A 16,146-nucleotide genomic window follows, 5' to 3' on the forward strand; every position below is an offset into this window, starting at 1 on the left:
CTGTGTGTACACGCTTCTCTTCTGCAACACTGCCCTGTACACATCTCAGAACAGCCCATGAGAGGCAACAGTGCACAGAATCTCCTAGCTTACCACCAAGAACAAACATTAGGTCATTTCTTGTCTCGCCCGCAAGAACGACGCGGCACACACAGGATCCTTCTGTAGCAAGCTTTAATAACTCTTGAGAGGGAGAGCCAAAGCTATACAAAGCGGAGACCCTCCCCTTATATAGGGGTTTTGTGCACCAAACCCTCCCCTTATATAGGGGTTTTGTCTCGCCTCGGACGTGGCGCCTCCTGATGGGCTAGGGCCAAATCATGCGATGTGATGTCAGAAGCGAGCACCCGGGTCTAGGGGCGTGGCTAGGCTTTAGGCGGGCATGCTCTGGTTATTTACCGTTGTTCCTTAACGGAAACCAGCGCCATCTTGCAATGGCATGTAGGGCGGCGCCCCACATCTCCCCCTTTATTATTTATTACAAGGCCAGCCGGACACCCAAAAAAAATGGAGGGTGGAGATAGAGGCCATTCTCCTCGAATGATCATGGCGCACAATTAGTTGCGTGCGGTCAAGACTATGTACAAGCACCCCGTCAGGGTTGTTGACGTTACCCTAACAGGGCCCTGACCGGTCTCTCTGCCGTTTTGTGAGGGAGGGACACTGGGGCAGGCAACCCTCTGCAAGAAGGCTTGTCTCCCAGAGAAGGCGGGGGCGACTTCTCTGTGCGATGCCCTTTACTCTACAACCCTCTTGGGCTGCTCAAGTCTGACACTCATCCTCGTGCAGTGTGTCTAAGGACACAGAGGGTGCAAGAGCTATCAGGCCGGCGACCGGCTGCCTACTGTTTCAGAGCCGCGAGCCAAACGCCTGCCGAAGCTCCCTGTTCTAGGGCGACAAGCGCCTGAGTCATCATCATCTTATCTCTTTTTGTTTGATTGTAAAATTTGCAAAGCAACCAAAGAATAAACACAAGTCCAAGGCTAAACAAAACCCCGAACAAACCCACCCCCACCCATTCCTTAAAGTAGGACAGCGCAGATGAAATCCAGGGGACGAATCCTTCGGTCAGCGATAAATCAAGGCGTGTGGAGTTAATCTGCAGGATGGCCGTGCGAAGTTCTCTCAGGGTCTGGTCAAACTCCACCGACCAGTTCTGCAAAATGTGCTGAGACAAAGCCTTAGAAAGATTAGCAGCTTTAGTAAATTTTTCATATTGGACCGAGGTCACACACAGTCCGGGCAGGCGGTTTTCACACCCCAGTTGAGCAATCTGCCACAGTACATCTATCTGTTCTTGCACCAGATCTATACGCTGGTTGACTATCAGTAGTCCTCCTTGGATTTGGGTATAAGCCAAATGCCCAGCCTCCATGGCTGTAGTTACAGTGGAGGAAAGTTCATTAATGGTGGCTGCGGCTTGTACTGTGCCGGACAACGCCAGGGCAGAAGCAGTTACAGAGGCAGCCACAGCTGTGGCAGCAATGATGCCCACAATCAGGGCTGAAATTCCAAAGTCTCTTTTTTTCTCTGAAGAGGGTCTGACAAGAGCGGGGACAGGGAAAAATATGGGCCGACCTCGCCTACCATGCGCAACTGGCACCCCGACCAGGGTAAGATATGGCGCATGTCTTTTTTTGCTCGGCAAAATGGGGCTAACTTTGGCTGCTTTAAGTTTTCTGAATAGCTTGAGCGGGGCCAGGTTCCAGTAAGCTCTGTATAGAAGATCTGGCCCCAATGGGTCTTATTATCCCAACCATTAACAATATTAGACACAGACTGAACATGCAGCCCCAGGCACCCAGGGGTTGTTGAATTAAGAACAAAACATAAGCTCCCAGGGAGATAATGAGTTCTATTGTCTATGACCCTTTCTATCTGTGAATCCCAGGGAAGAAAGGGCAAACCTAGTTCTCTATCCGTAGTAAAGAACCGAGGGAAAATTTGGGCATTATACATCACCGGCATGGGAAAAGGGAAAGTTGACATTATCCCCCATCGATACTCATGAGCAGACATTCCCGCCAGCGTTGTCATCAGCAGAAGCCGGAGGACAGTCATCTTCCTGGGTGATTGTGCATGTTAATCGCTCTGGGACCCAGAGTGGATTTTCTTCAGTCTGTGGGAAAACACAAACAGCTCCCCTGGATCTTATAAGGATAGGATCCGGGCCTCTCCGTTTGTTAGATAGGACATCTTTCCATTTTACCATTTCTTTTGGCCTTTTTGGCTCGGAGCAGTGCCTGTCAGCAGCACTCCGGCCCTCATCATCCAAATTTAGAAAATTCAATGTAAAGAGAGCCATAGAGAGCGCCACTCTCGGGCCATGGGGTAAATCATCCATAATACCCCCCTTTTGTTTAATTAAGTAGGACTTAAGGGTTTTATGGGCATGCTCAACGATGCCCTGTCCTTGTGGGTTATAAGGCAACCCAGTAATGTGAGTCACTTGCATCTGAGCGCAGAACTGCCTGAACTTTTGAGAAGTATAAGCTGGGCCATTGTCAGTCTTTAGGCACAGAGGCTTTCCCCAGGTGCTCCATGCTTCAAGGCAATGCTGAATTACATGAGATGCCTTTTCTCCAGAGAGTGGGGTGGCAGACAAAATCTATTGCTGCCGTTAATTTTTCAGAGGTAAGAGGCCACTGGGGAACCCACACCAGATCCTCTGTATTCCACGGAATGGGTCGTGTTGCCCCAGTGGCACCTAGGAAAAACCCAGACCTGTTTTATCAGTGTGTGTCCGTGGAGAAACGGGGCGTGGGTCTCCTTGTTCATATTTTCCTAAACCAGATCCCTCTTGATATCCATGTTTTTCCATCATGTCTCTCACATGGGGCGAATACTCATTTGTAAGAGTTAGCCCTAAGTCAGTCATAACATCTCGACCCCAGAGGTTAACTGGCAATGGCAACACATATGGGGTAAATGTCCCCGTTTCTCCTTCAGCCGTTTTCCAGACCAGGGCTTCAGTGCTCATGTCTGGACTGGATTGATACCCTAGCCCTTGAAGGGAATGAGATGACTTAGTGAGGGGCCATCTTTTTGGCCACCAATGGGAAGAAATGATGCTCTTGTCTGCCCCTGTATCTAAAATGCCCTCGAAGCTTTTGCCACAAATGGTTAATGTCAGGCGTGGGCGAGTTCCTAAGGTTAATGTTAAGTAGGCTGAGTCTGTCCCAGAGGACCCCATCTGGTTTTTACTCTTTTGTATAGGTTCTCCGGGGGCGGGGAGCAGTAAAACTTGGGCTATACGGTCCCCCTTTTGTACAGAAAACACCCCCTGGGGGCTTGCACACAAAATTTGGATCTCAGGGACATGTTGATTATCAATAATTCCTGGGTAAATAATTAGTCCGCGGGCAGTAAGTGCACCACAGCCAATAATCAGGCCCACCGTATCTTTGGGCAAAGGGGGGTGTAGTGGTTGTGCAGGGACTGGGCACACCCCCATCTGAGGCATTAATAAGATTGAGGTGGCGGCACGCAAGTCCATTCTTGAGTGTCCGGCTGCGGGCTCCCCTTGGATAGAGATTGGGCCTTGACAAACGGAGTTCCGTATTTTTGCGGGCCCCGGAACCGGGGGCCCACTGGCCCGTTTTTTGGCTCCTCATTGGCTGAGTTTTGAAGGGATGGTAAGAGGTTGCCCCTCAAATCTCTGACCGATCTACATTGATTGGCCGTATGATAACCCTTTTGACATCTGGAGCACAATGTAGGAGCCTTACGTTCTTTCTTTGGCTCTTGACAGTCTCTTGCCAGATGTCCAGGCCTTTTGCAATTAAAGCAAGTGCGTTCTCGCCCAGTAGGGGGAGGCCGCCTCTGCGCCTGTAGGATGGCGGCAGCAAGTCCTGTATTACTCAAAGGGCTGCCAATGTCTCTACAGATTCTAAGCCAATCTTGTAGGCCCTTATTTTTTCTAGGGGCTATGGCATTTTTGCATTCTTGGGAGGCTTGTTCATAAATTAACTGTTCTAGAAAAGGACCCACGGCATCAGGGTCTCCAAAAATTTTGCCCGCGGCATCCATCATTCGTGCCACATAGTCCGAAAAAGGTTCTTGGGGGCCTTGGAGAATTTTTGTGAGCTGGTTGCCTCCTTCCCCTTTCTTATTTAACGCCTTCCACGCCCTGATGGCCGTACCAGACACCTGGGCGTAGGCTCCCCATGGATAATTTGCCTGATCTGCCGAAAAGCGGCCCTGCCCGGTAAGAAGGTCAAAGCTCCAATCCCTTTGTTCAGCTGTAAGCGCGGAAGCATTAGCCCGCGCCTGACTTTGCGCTGCCTCATGCCACAATGCCTTCCATTCCATATATTGACCCATACTAGGGAGGGCAGCCTTAGTGATGGTTTACCAATCAGCGGGTGTTAAGGCATTTAATGCCAGTCACTCCAACTGCATGATTGTGAAATTGGCATTGGGACCATATTCCCTTACTGATTTTGCAAGCTCTTTTAATTGGTTAAATTCAACAGGGGCATAAACTCTGGCATCGTCAGGACTCTCAAAAACCGGGAAAGCAAGGCTGAGCTGATGGCGGACTTTGTCTGTAAGGCGCGAAACAGCCTTGGGGCGGGTCTCGTAGGGCGGCGGAGCCGGCGGGGGCCGTAGGGGCCACCGAGGCTGGCCGGGGGGAAGCCTTTACTTGAGCTCGTGGTTCAGGCCCTGAACGCGGCGCCCGGTTGGTCGCAAGGTTCCTGTGCCACCGCTCATCAGGGTGATATCTTTCTCCTTCATATCGTGCAGCTTCTTCTTCTAGATCTGCTTCCTCTTCTGCATCTAACCTTTCATCCTCCTCTTCAGAGGAATCTCTAGGGGTGCTGACGCGAAGCGCCGCAAGTTCTTGTGTTGGATAAATGAGGCCTGTCTTAAAACGAGGCCGGGCAACAGGTTCCCACCATGAGTCGGACCCTCTATCAGGTGAGACGGGCCTGGGGCCCAGTCTTCTCTCCCGCCCTATCTTCGGGTCTGCGGGAGGGCCTTTTTCACTTATATGTCTAGGGGGATATGTTTTGGCGCGCGCACCCATCCTCTCACTACGTTCAGATTCTGACATGCCATCTTGCACAGTTTCTAGGACCATCTGTCCCTCTCTTTTAACCTCCTCGCAGGCCTCATCATCCAGGCAGTTTTTTACCATTTCCACAGAGTGAGCAGCCCCCATAATGGGGAAGAGTGACGACGGCTTATCTACGTCCGCTTTATGTCACCCTCAATAGGTCTCGGCACAAAACAGCGGCTGATCTACGCCCGACTTATGTTTGCGAAGAAATCGAAAGTAATCTTCGCTCGAGGCTCCCTTATCTACGGGAGACTTAAGAGGTGCCGCGGGGTGGTGGGCAGAGCTGCTTATCTACGCCAGTCTGACCTGCCTTGATAGCAAACCCTCAACACCACCGCCGATGTTCACAGAGGTAGGAGGTGAGGATGAAGAACAAAAGAACAAGAACAAGTCCAACTATCGCCTCTGGGAGACCTACTAACGAACCGGAGAGACCCAATAAATGAGAGAGAGGAGAAAAATCTGACATACCTTTCTGAAGCGTAGTCTGCGCTACAGTTCTGAATCCACCCCGCCACGGGGGGGGGGGGGGGTGTCTCTGGAGGTGCGGACGATGGTCTGGTCAAAATTTTCCCGGGTTTCAGCACCAGATGTCCCGAGCAAGTCGTCTCGCCCGCAAGAACGACGCGGCACACACAGGATCCTTCTGTAGCAAGCTTTAATAACTCTTGAGAGGGAGAGCCAAAGCTATACAAAGCGGAGACCCTGAGTGCACCAAACCCTCCCCTTATATAGGGGTTTTGTCTCACCTCGGACGTGGCGCCTCCTGATGGGCTAGGGCCAAATCATGCGATGTGATGTCAGAAGCGAGCACCCGGGTCTAGGGGCGTGGCTAGGCTTTAGCATGCTCTGGTTATTTACCGTTGTTCCTTAACGGAAACCAGCGCCATCTTGCAATGGCATGTAGGGCGGCGCCCCACAATTTCTTTCTGCCCAGAGGCATGGAAACAAAAATATAAGCACCTACAAACTCATATCTGGAACTCATGGAGCCAAAGAGCAAAGGCTCCAGAAATCCAGATGACTTGACTAAGTCAATGACATAGCTGTGGGATGAACTTTCTGAGCCTGGGTGTGGTGGTTTGCATAAGAGGCCCTCCATAGGCTCATAGATTGAAGGCTTGGTCAACAGGGAGTGGTGCTATTAGAAAGGATTAGAAGTGTGGCCTTGATGAAGGAAGTGTGTCAGTCACTGGGGGTGGGTGGGCTTGGAGGTTTCAAACGCCAATGGCAATCCAATGTCGCTCTCTCATACTGCTGCCTGTGGGTCTGGATGAAGAGCTATCAGCTCATTCTCCAGCACCATGTCTGCCTGCAGGGCCACCATGCTTGTCACCATCATAATGAACTAAACCTATGAACTGCAAGACAGCCCCAATGAAATGTTTCATTTTATGAGTTGCAATGGTCACGGCGTCTCTTTACATAACAGAACGGTGACTAAAACATTACGTGCACCTAATACTCAGAGAGGTCCCATTTCTGCTATGAATACTGAAACCATTTCATCTGTTGGTTATGACTGCTGCAGACATTTAAGGGTTTAATCTCAAGACGGTCTCACACTCACGGCTGATGCACTGTAGACTCCACTAGAAAACCTCACCAGTGTGGAAATGCAACTTTAACTTTAGAATAAAAGCATGGCATAGGCATACAATTCAGTTATAAAAAAACACATTGTAACTATTTCTTGTGTTTGAGGTGTTGATTGGACTCAGAACCTTCCACAGGGTTAGGGAGGAGCTCTAGCTCCGAGTTACATCTGCACCCCAAGCCACCTTTAATTGCACAAAAGCACCCAGCTGCCCAAGTTCTCTGTGGTTTCAGGTCTCACTCTCTAGCCCATCTGTTCCTTGCCTCTTTGCTCCTTTTCATAAATTCAGTCCTGTTTTGCTAATTTACTGAACTACCATTCTCATCCAGTCAGGCTTTCCTTTTGTGACATGGCTTTTATTCCAAGTTCTGAACATCCTTGTGTGCTTTTACCAAAATGCTTCAAATGAAATCTCATCAGGGATGTCCCCCAGCCCCGAGCTGCAGAAAACTCACACTGTTCAACCTTACAGCCGAGACTGCTAAGTGCAATTAGAACATTACACAAGCTTTTGGGCAGTTATCCATTGCTTCTGCTGCCAAAACTGGATTTTTCTGCACACAAGCCCATTCCACACTCACGATCCAGGTCACAAGAACAAGCCAGACTGATGTAAACTCCATCATCTGCCCCTTCCAACATACCTGGTGCATTGCTTCGGGGTTGAAACAAACTACATTGAGACCCTACTCTCCCCTTTGAAGAAAGAAATTGCAATCTTGAAAGGGATTTTAAACTCCCTCCAGTATGAGGGAAAAAAGTCCCACCCATGTCTGAGTTAGCTCTGAAAATTAAAACATAATGTAGTGGAATGTTTGCAGAGGTGTTTAGCAAATATTAGGTATACTATTTGTGGGGCTGGGGAGATAGCTCAGGGGTTAATAGCACTTGTTGATTTTGTAGAGGATGTGAGTTTGATTCCTATTACCTGCATGGCAGCTCACAGCCATCTATAAATCCAGTCCAATCTTATCTCCTGGGCATCAGACATGCATATACATTTGTGCAGGCAAAATATTCATATGCATAAAATTAATCTAAAAAACTGATCTAAAACAAAACAAAGAAACCCCCTCCAAACAACAGCAACAACAAACAAACAAAAAGGTTGGAAAATGAAGTGGTTTCTTAGGAGACGGCAGCTCAGATTTCAGTGTCGAAGGTGCTGCTCAGCACTGCTGACCAGAGCACAGGGGGACCAGTCACCGCTGCAGGAAGAGCGAACTGAAAATGACGCAAAAAACTTGCGTGTCTGTGGAGCAAGGTGCTTTATTTATATACAATGAGTTCTTCTGCTCAGCAACAATAAAAGGAAGTAAGCACTCAGCTGGGAACAATAGCTGCTCAGCCCAAAAGGCGGCAGCAGAAAGGATGGTCTCCTTGTCTACCATATCTAGCGATTTTGCTTGGAGGCCACTATTAAGATCACTTAGAATCTCCCTATAAAAATCAGGCCAGAGAATCTTCTCACAAACTTCAGCTAATAAATTTCCTAATGTAACTACCATTAACAAACTTTTGGCCCATGTTCACAGAATGTTTTTGACAACTGGATGATACTGACCCAGTGCTAACAGCATATGCTGTTTAGTAGCATTTTCTCAGGAGCAGGGGATGGTGACATGCAGACAGTCAGATGTCAGTGGGGGAGGAAGTGGGGAAGTTTTGGGGACAGCAGCACACCCCACTCTGCCGTGAAGCAGCCTCCCTGGGAGCAGTTCTCGAAAAAGGGGTTTCTGCAGCTCACCCTGAGCAGACTGAGCCACAGAAAATTTGACATTAAGGATCTGAGTGAGTCATCTACTCCCACAAGTGTCATTACACTATTTTAAGCTAATTATGAAGGGTGTTGAAGATCAATCGCAGAATGCTCTTGTCTGTATTCAAGGTTTTCCACCACAACCCAACTCTTTCTTCACATAGACACACATTCATCAGTGGCCTTGCTGGATAATCATACGTAACACAACTCTTGAATTTTCTTCATAGAAAAGTAGGAGGCAAAAGTCACCTGTGTTTAAAAGTATTCTTTTCTATTTAGTTTGGGCATTTGCATTTTAAGAATGAATGTTATTCTGTACCCTTAGTGCTGTGGTAGAACTCAGTATCAAGTAAAACTTTTAAAATGTTGTTCAAACAAAGCGCAGGGCATGCTCTGAAGACTCAACAAAAGAATGCCTGCTACGGTCACCACTCTCCTGCGTCACAGGGCCCACCTTTTATACTGCACTGCAGCCTGGCACCGCTGACTGTGATCTAATGGCCCTACACGCTCCCCGTTAGCTGTTGGCACATTCTCTGTCCAGTAATCCTATTTTTAAAAGGTCTTTCTCATTCTCACACTTAAGCTCTTAAACAGAAAGTGCAATATCAACAGTGTTTAACTGGGCAGAGTAGGCAATGGCAGGAAACAGAAAAGCAGTCTTTACTGAAGTTACCATTCAAACATACTTTTTACAGATGAGGAATTGAGGGGAAATAGTTGGTCAAAAACCAACTTTAAGGCTACACCACCACTCAGAGAATCACTACCGAAGTACTCTTACCCCGAATGGCAGTTCCGTGCTCTGAGACGTGGGAGCGGAGGCTCCGGTGCCTGTGAACCATCCCCAGCCTTGTGCAGGCCGCGGAAGTGCTGAGTTCCTGGGCTGTTGTTTGCTTTGTCTCATTTCCTCATCCTGAAATACTTGTTTCCCAGGCTGGCTTGGAACTTGCAGTCCACTTGTCTAACCTGCTCAGGTAAGGTGTGTCCCAATGCAGTGCCCCTTCTCAGTGACTGCTTTTTTTTTTTTTTTTTTTTAATAATGCCTAAAGCTGATATGATAAAAGGATCAAGGTCCCCTGATAGAGACACAAAGGGCCCCCCTATGACTCTCTCTGGCAGGCTCTACAACTCTTAGATCACTGAGTATGCAGAAATGATGCTTTCAGATTCCAGACCCAGGAGGAAATGAGCCGCTTCCATTTCCTGTTTCCTGGACAACTGTCTCCTGCAGTGGGAAAGCATGTTCTTGCAGCTCTGTGGAGAAGCCCATAGAAAGAAGACTTAGGGTCCAGCCAACAAGCAGCTCCACCTTGCAGCCCCATGAAATGGTCCCTCTAGCCACAGCTGATGCTGCAGGAGTTAGTGATGAACATGCCCGCGGTGTCAGACCCAAACCAGAGGCAGGGTGAAATAAAGAACCGCTGGACTGTATGCTGAGCCTTAATTATTTATGTACATTTATTCTCTATAACTCCTGTCCTGGACAGAGTTATTTTCTCCGTTCAGCAGATGAGGGTTATAGACTCACAAACTAAGCAGCTGTTCAAGATTACATAACTGGAAGAGAGATTTCAAGTGGAAATCTGCCCTGAAGGGACACATGCTTAGCAGGGGGTGAAATGAAGGAGACTCCAAGATACTACTGGGGTGACTCAAATGTGCTGCATGTTACAGGGCTTGCTTTCACAACCTCTCCATCCTTCATCTACTTTTGAGCATCTCCACACTCTAGTCACAGCGTCTGACATGTCTGCCGATTCCGACTTCAGGACCAACACTGACTGACCGTTTACATGGTGTCTGTAGTATTTTTAAGGCCTAGGGTTCAGACCTAGGAAGACCCTGTCACATGCTGGGATTGAAAGCACACTTCTCTTACTGCACTCCTCAGCAGTGGTCTGTGCCTGCCTGGTGGCACTCATTACTCACTTAATTCACCTTTTCTCTACACAAAACTTCTGGGTTCGTAACTGGTTCATACACGTGACTCTCAGAAGACCCCCTACATTACCTTATGCACCATAGCTGGGTCGATAGATATTCACAGAATGAATTACTGACTACCTACACAGCATAGGAAGACCATAATTAGACGCAAACTGTAGATTTTCCCAGCTCTGTCTGGCTCTCTTCACAGGCCAGTATAGCGATCCTTAATCGTGTGAGTGGCTCTCCTTGTCCTCACACTTCATGCAGGGTCTCAGAGAGCAGGGCTCCCCGCAAAGCTCCACTCACTCGCTCCAAGTTACCATGCGGTAAATCACACACTTGGGATCGTTTCCCATGATGTAGTGGTCGATGTTTGATCTCAACGTTTAAGGGCATTGACACTGGCAGCGTCCCAAGTCTTCTAAAGCAAAGGACAGTTCGGAAGCATGGAGAAGGAAGCGTTAGCCCTGCAAAGAAATCCCAGTGCCAGTGTGAAGGTCAGACTGTGTGTGTTGGAGCAGAGAGGGCTAGAGTAACATCACCAAGGTCTTTACAAGTAACACGTTACATATGAAATGACGGGGAAAAGCACCAGCTACAGCACGTATGAAGTTCCTGCCAGAGCAAGGCTGCAAGGCTTTTATTGCTGCACACTTAATGACAGAGAACACACTTGTCATGTGAGACGAGACCGTGCTCCACACTCTGCTCAAGGACTTTTAAAGTCTTGCGTTTCATGTTCCCTCGGTGTGGCCCTTCAGCATCAGTTACCTTTGCTGGATGATTCCAGCAAATCTTTGGCTTCATTTATTTTGGATGCTAAGTAAGGAGATCCACCTGGGAGGACAAAGAGAGATGAGTGATTAAGGTTTATGTCACTACTGACATTTTAAAAAGTCAATACAGGCAAAACAACAATTTAGGTATTTTCTCACACATTCTTTTCTCCTGAGAAACTTTTTTATAGGATTACCAGAAAATCAAACAGTACAAATTAAACTTATTTAGTAAAGCATTACAGGTACCCAACATTCAAAATACAATTTATGAGAAAAAATTAAATAATCACTTGAAAAACACCCACAGTTATCATATAGATGTTTGGCCAGAATATTTTCTAAAATTAAGCATATTATTAGGTAAGCAAAATAACAGTTTCTCCATAGCTACATTTTAAAAGCAATAAATATGCATCCCTTTGAGAAGAAGGTAAATCCCTCTAAGGGGGTCTTTTCCTGTCCTATCATAGTTTCAAAATATAGATACACGCATAAAAGGCCCTCCATGGTGTCTAGTGGCGGGGTCAGTGGACTGACAACAGCGGCAGTGAAGACGGTGCTGAAGAGGCTCCTGGTCTCTGAAATGACTCCACCATAAGGTTTATACCGGAGTCTTAGACAACAATGTCCTCAAATAAAATTAAATCAGTTCTTTTTTAAAAGAGTTCTTTGCAATGAAGTCTTTCTAATGCAAACAGCAAACCGAGGTGAATTTCAAACACAGTCATTATAACCATAAACAATGTGTATCCGACATACAAAAACCCCAAACAGAAAACGTGGCACGTTTACACAATGGAGCACTACTCAGCTATTAAAATTCATAAAATTCTTAGGCAAATGGATGGAGCTAGAAATATTATCCTGAGTGAGGTCACAAAGAACACACATGGTACACTCACTGATAAGCAGATACTAGCCCCAAAGCTCGGAATACTCAAGAAACAATTCACAGACCTTATGAAGCTCAAAAAAAAAAAAAAAAAAAAAAAAAAAGCTGATGCCTCAGTTCTTCTTAGAAGGGAGAACAAAATACTCATGGGATGAAATACAGGGACAAATAGAGGAGCAGGGACTAAAGAAAAGATCATCCAGAGGCTGCCTCAGCTGGGGATCCATTCATATGCAGTCACCAAACCCACACACTACTGCTGATGCCAAGTAGTGCTTACTGGCAGGAACCAGATATGGAGGCCTCCTCAGAGGCTCTGCTAGAGCCAGACTGATACAGATGGGGATGCCTGCAGCTGGATTGAACATGGGGACCCCAATGGAGGAGCTAGAGAAAGGTCTAAAGGAGCTGAACGGGTTTGTGATTCCATGGGAAGAACAACAGTGTTAAACAACCAGACCTGCCCCCCCGCAGAGCTCCCACACATGGAGAGACCCATGGCTCCAGTTGCATATGTAGCAGAGGATTGCATTGTCTGGAGCTAAAGTCCAGTGAAGGCTCGGTTTCCCAGTGTAGGGGAACGCCACGGCGCTGAGGTGGGAGAGGGTGGCTGGGAGTGGGAGCACCTTCATGGAAGCAAAAGGAAGAAGAGGGGGTGGGAATGTAGGGAAAGGGGATAAGATTTGAAAATATTTTGAAAAACAAAACAAAACAAAACAAAACTCAAACTGTCACATCAAAGCAACACATCATGGCCCTAACTTGTATTTTGCCGATGCTTAATGCTTGAGCTAATGACCATATTACAGTTCCCAGGCTCTGTTTTTATTTTGTAATATTCTCTTAAGCACAAACTATCTGTGGCTGTTGAAAACACGGGTAAGTCTCAGAACCTTTTAAGAAATCAAGCATTTACACAGTACAGGTATAAACCACCCTGGCCTCAGTCAGGTATTCTAGAGTCACCACCTGCCACTCTGTGAAGGAAAAGGCGGGGAGAGGAAACACATCGGCTGCAGCAGAGCTGGAGGGGCTACAGCTAGCCTTTGTCCTTGAGGACACCACTGACATTTTCATATCAAATCTGAAACATGATAAACATATAAGGAATAGATCGCAGTGGCCCCGAGTACACAAAGAGAATTACAAAGGAAGGTCATAACCCTAGTGGGTGTGAGTAAGTTGATTTCATGATTATCTCTAAAAATGACCTTGGAACATGCTAGGCTCTCTTTATCAGCTACTTAAATGTTTGATTTAGCAAGGAGTTGCCTGGCATTTTGTGTGCTCAAAAAAAATTAAAATATTAACTGATCTTAGTTTTAATCTTTAATTAAGCAATATGCATTCTGATTATTTAAATTATAAGTCATTATAGGCACATAACAGAAAACAGATAAACAAACCAATAAAAGTGCCCATAAGAGTAAAAATCTTATTAAATGTTCTATTTATTGATGGTGATTAATGTCAGATGAAACAATGAAAATTTATTCAGAATAACCCCGAGTCCTCTGCCATTCCTCTGAAGTATGGAGACACCAGGCTTATAACTGTGGACAGGTGGAGGGTTGACACTGGCTCTCATGTCTCTTGGTCTACCTCCTTGTACCTGAAGAGTCACTAAGCCAAAGCACAGTCCCTATGTCCCCATCCATGGTAGTTTAATTCAGAACAAGTTTTTACCAGCTAAAGGCACTCTTGTTACAAATGTAAAATATCTGCTTCTTGCCCCTAACCCTGCCTGACAGCAGATATAGGATGCATAGCCTATAGCTACAGAAAACTATACTCTTTAATTTTCCAGTCCCTTTCAGTTTTGGGGGATGAGTCCCCTTGATTGTACTAAGCACACACCTCTCCTTTCCTGATAATCGGTGTATGTTTGTACCTCCACTAAATACTGAATAGTAACCCTCCTGTTTAAGATCAAGTCTTCTTGGGAAACAAGTAAGAGAGCTGAGAAAAGAACACACACATAAGTAAAACTGTACTGGAAGGTTCTAAGTCAGGCAGTTCCTCACTACAGACATCCGATCAGGAAAATGCACAGTGTAAGTCTGGAGGGTAAGTCTATCGGTTTGCTTTGATTTTCCTATACAGACCAGACACTAATTATGCAACTGCACTCTCCTCAAATTCTGGAAAAGGCCTGTTTAATCTACAGTGATGAAGGCAGAACCAGCACTGCCCAAGCTGGAGGGTTGGTAACGGAACCAAAGGGTTGGGCCTTAGAGTGATGGACGTGATCCATGGCCTGTTAGGTCAAGGATTACATGGCGGAAGTCTTTGCCCACAGTTACCAAACTGCACATTTAAATGGTATATACAACCACACACTACATTCATATTCGATGTAGATCATCTGATATAGTTTATTTATTAAAAACATTAGCCCAGGAGGTGTTGGCTAAAGGAAACTTAGTTTTCAAATAATATCTAAAGATTTACATCGATTAAAAAAAAAAGTGAGCATTGCTTCGGTAATTATCACAGGAAAACTGCTTTAAGGCAAAATGCAGTAATAGAGATTTCATAGTGTTTTAAATTTGTCTACAGGACAAAACAATGAGACATAGATCTTGTACATATCTAACATCTTAGGATCAGAACATGTAAAGAAAACCCCGACAAAAGGAAAAACACACGCTTATAATCGCTGGGAAGTTTAAGGCACTTCTCTCAATAATTCATTGAAAAACTAGAAGAGTTAGAACATTAAATACATAATAGCACAAGCAAATGAGATTGAACTAATGTACACAAAACATCCCACCCTACAAAGCAGATTCAACCTTTAAGCTGCAAACTTATAACACTTTCTGAAATCCACTAAGACTCAGAAGACCAAAAGAGTAAAAATAAAATAAAGCCAGCAGTAAGCGTGAGTCATCCTCTATTTGCCCTAAGGGTGAAGTGGAACTGGGTTGAACAGGTTCCACGGGTCTCTGCCAGGCAGGAAAAGCCTGAGAGTTACAGTTCTTACAGAAGTGACATGGTTTGGGTCCTACTACTCGCAGCAGCATGTCAGGTGGCTCCAAGGTCCAGTGATGAATGCTTCAGGAGAGGAACCGCTTCCCCGAATGTTAAAGCTCAATAAAACAGCCTCTCAGATGATCCTCGGTGATGTGCTTTATTCCATGGACAGGACTATAGAAATACTGAAAGCAGGGTGGGGTTTAGGGAGAGATGTTGCGGATGCCTTACTCTAAGATGTTAGTGATAGACCTCCAGGTGTTGTGGTCCTCTCAGTGGGTGTCATGGTTATATGTTCCAGAGCAGGTAGAAGTAGGCAGGGACGGCTCTACTGCTACTCTTCTCAATTCTGAAATTCATGGGGTCTGAGCTCACCCAACCTTACCAGTCTTCCTTCTGCTGGTATAGTCTACTTGTCCCACAAGTGTGTTCTGTTGACAGTGACCAGCCACGTTTAGAAACCAAGACTGTTTTAAAAACCATTTCTATATAATTGTTGTATTTTACAAAGACACCAGGGTTAGAGAGAGAGAGAGCTCAGAGGTGAAGAACATTTGTAGTCCCACCAGCCTACATCACTCGCTGTCTGCTAGCTCTGGCTCCAAGAGATCTGATGCCCCTGGGCACCCTGCAGACTCCTCACGCCCATGCTCACACCTACACAGAGACTCAAGCAGCTGCACAGAACTACAAAAATAAAACACTTCTAAAACATCACCAGAGATCAGGAGAAAAATACATCATGAACAATACAGTTCTTGCCAGCACTGACACACAACTCTACACTAGCAGCCTTACAGTAGAGACCAACAGCACACCCAGAGCGTCTCAATGCTTAGAAACAATTCACACATAAAATGTCACAAAATAAATTAGCATTCAAGATTCAACAAATTCAAGGTTAGTTTCTTTTAAAAGAAGAAGAGAAAAAGGAGAGGAGGAGGAGGAGGAGGAGGAGGAGTAGGAGGGACCTATGAGATTGTGAGATAGTTCATCAGGCAAAGGCACTAGCCAAGAGCTTAAGTCTATCCTCAGGACTCAGATGATAAAAAGAGAAAACTGATTTCCACACACATGCCCCCTCTTCACACACACACACACACACACACACACACACACACACACACACACACACATTTTTAAAAA

The 16,146-nt window shown here is 46.1% G+C and overlaps 1 protein-coding gene across 1 annotated transcript in view; it reads right to left on the reverse strand.

Annotated features, from left to right (window-relative positions):
* Window positions 1–10,960: 10,960 nt before the first annotated feature.
* The window catches only part of DNAJC15 (DnaJ heat shock protein family (Hsp40) member C15), a 56,039-nt gene continuing 50,853 nt past the window's right edge, over window positions 10,961–16,146 (reverse strand). Inside the window, exon 6 of the mRNA XM_080916679.1 lies at window positions 10,961–11,190. Within this exon, the coding sequence (XP_080772805.1) occupies window positions 11,117–11,190 (74 nt within the window). The 3' untranslated portion in view covers window positions 10,961–11,116. The remainder of the gene's footprint in view (window positions 11,191–16,146) is intronic.

This window comes from Micromys minutus (genome assembly GCF_963924665.1).
Source record: "Micromys minutus genome assembly, chromosome: 5".
In the NCBI taxonomy this organism is placed as follows: domain Eukaryota; kingdom Metazoa; phylum Chordata; class Mammalia; order Rodentia; family Muridae; genus Micromys; species Micromys minutus.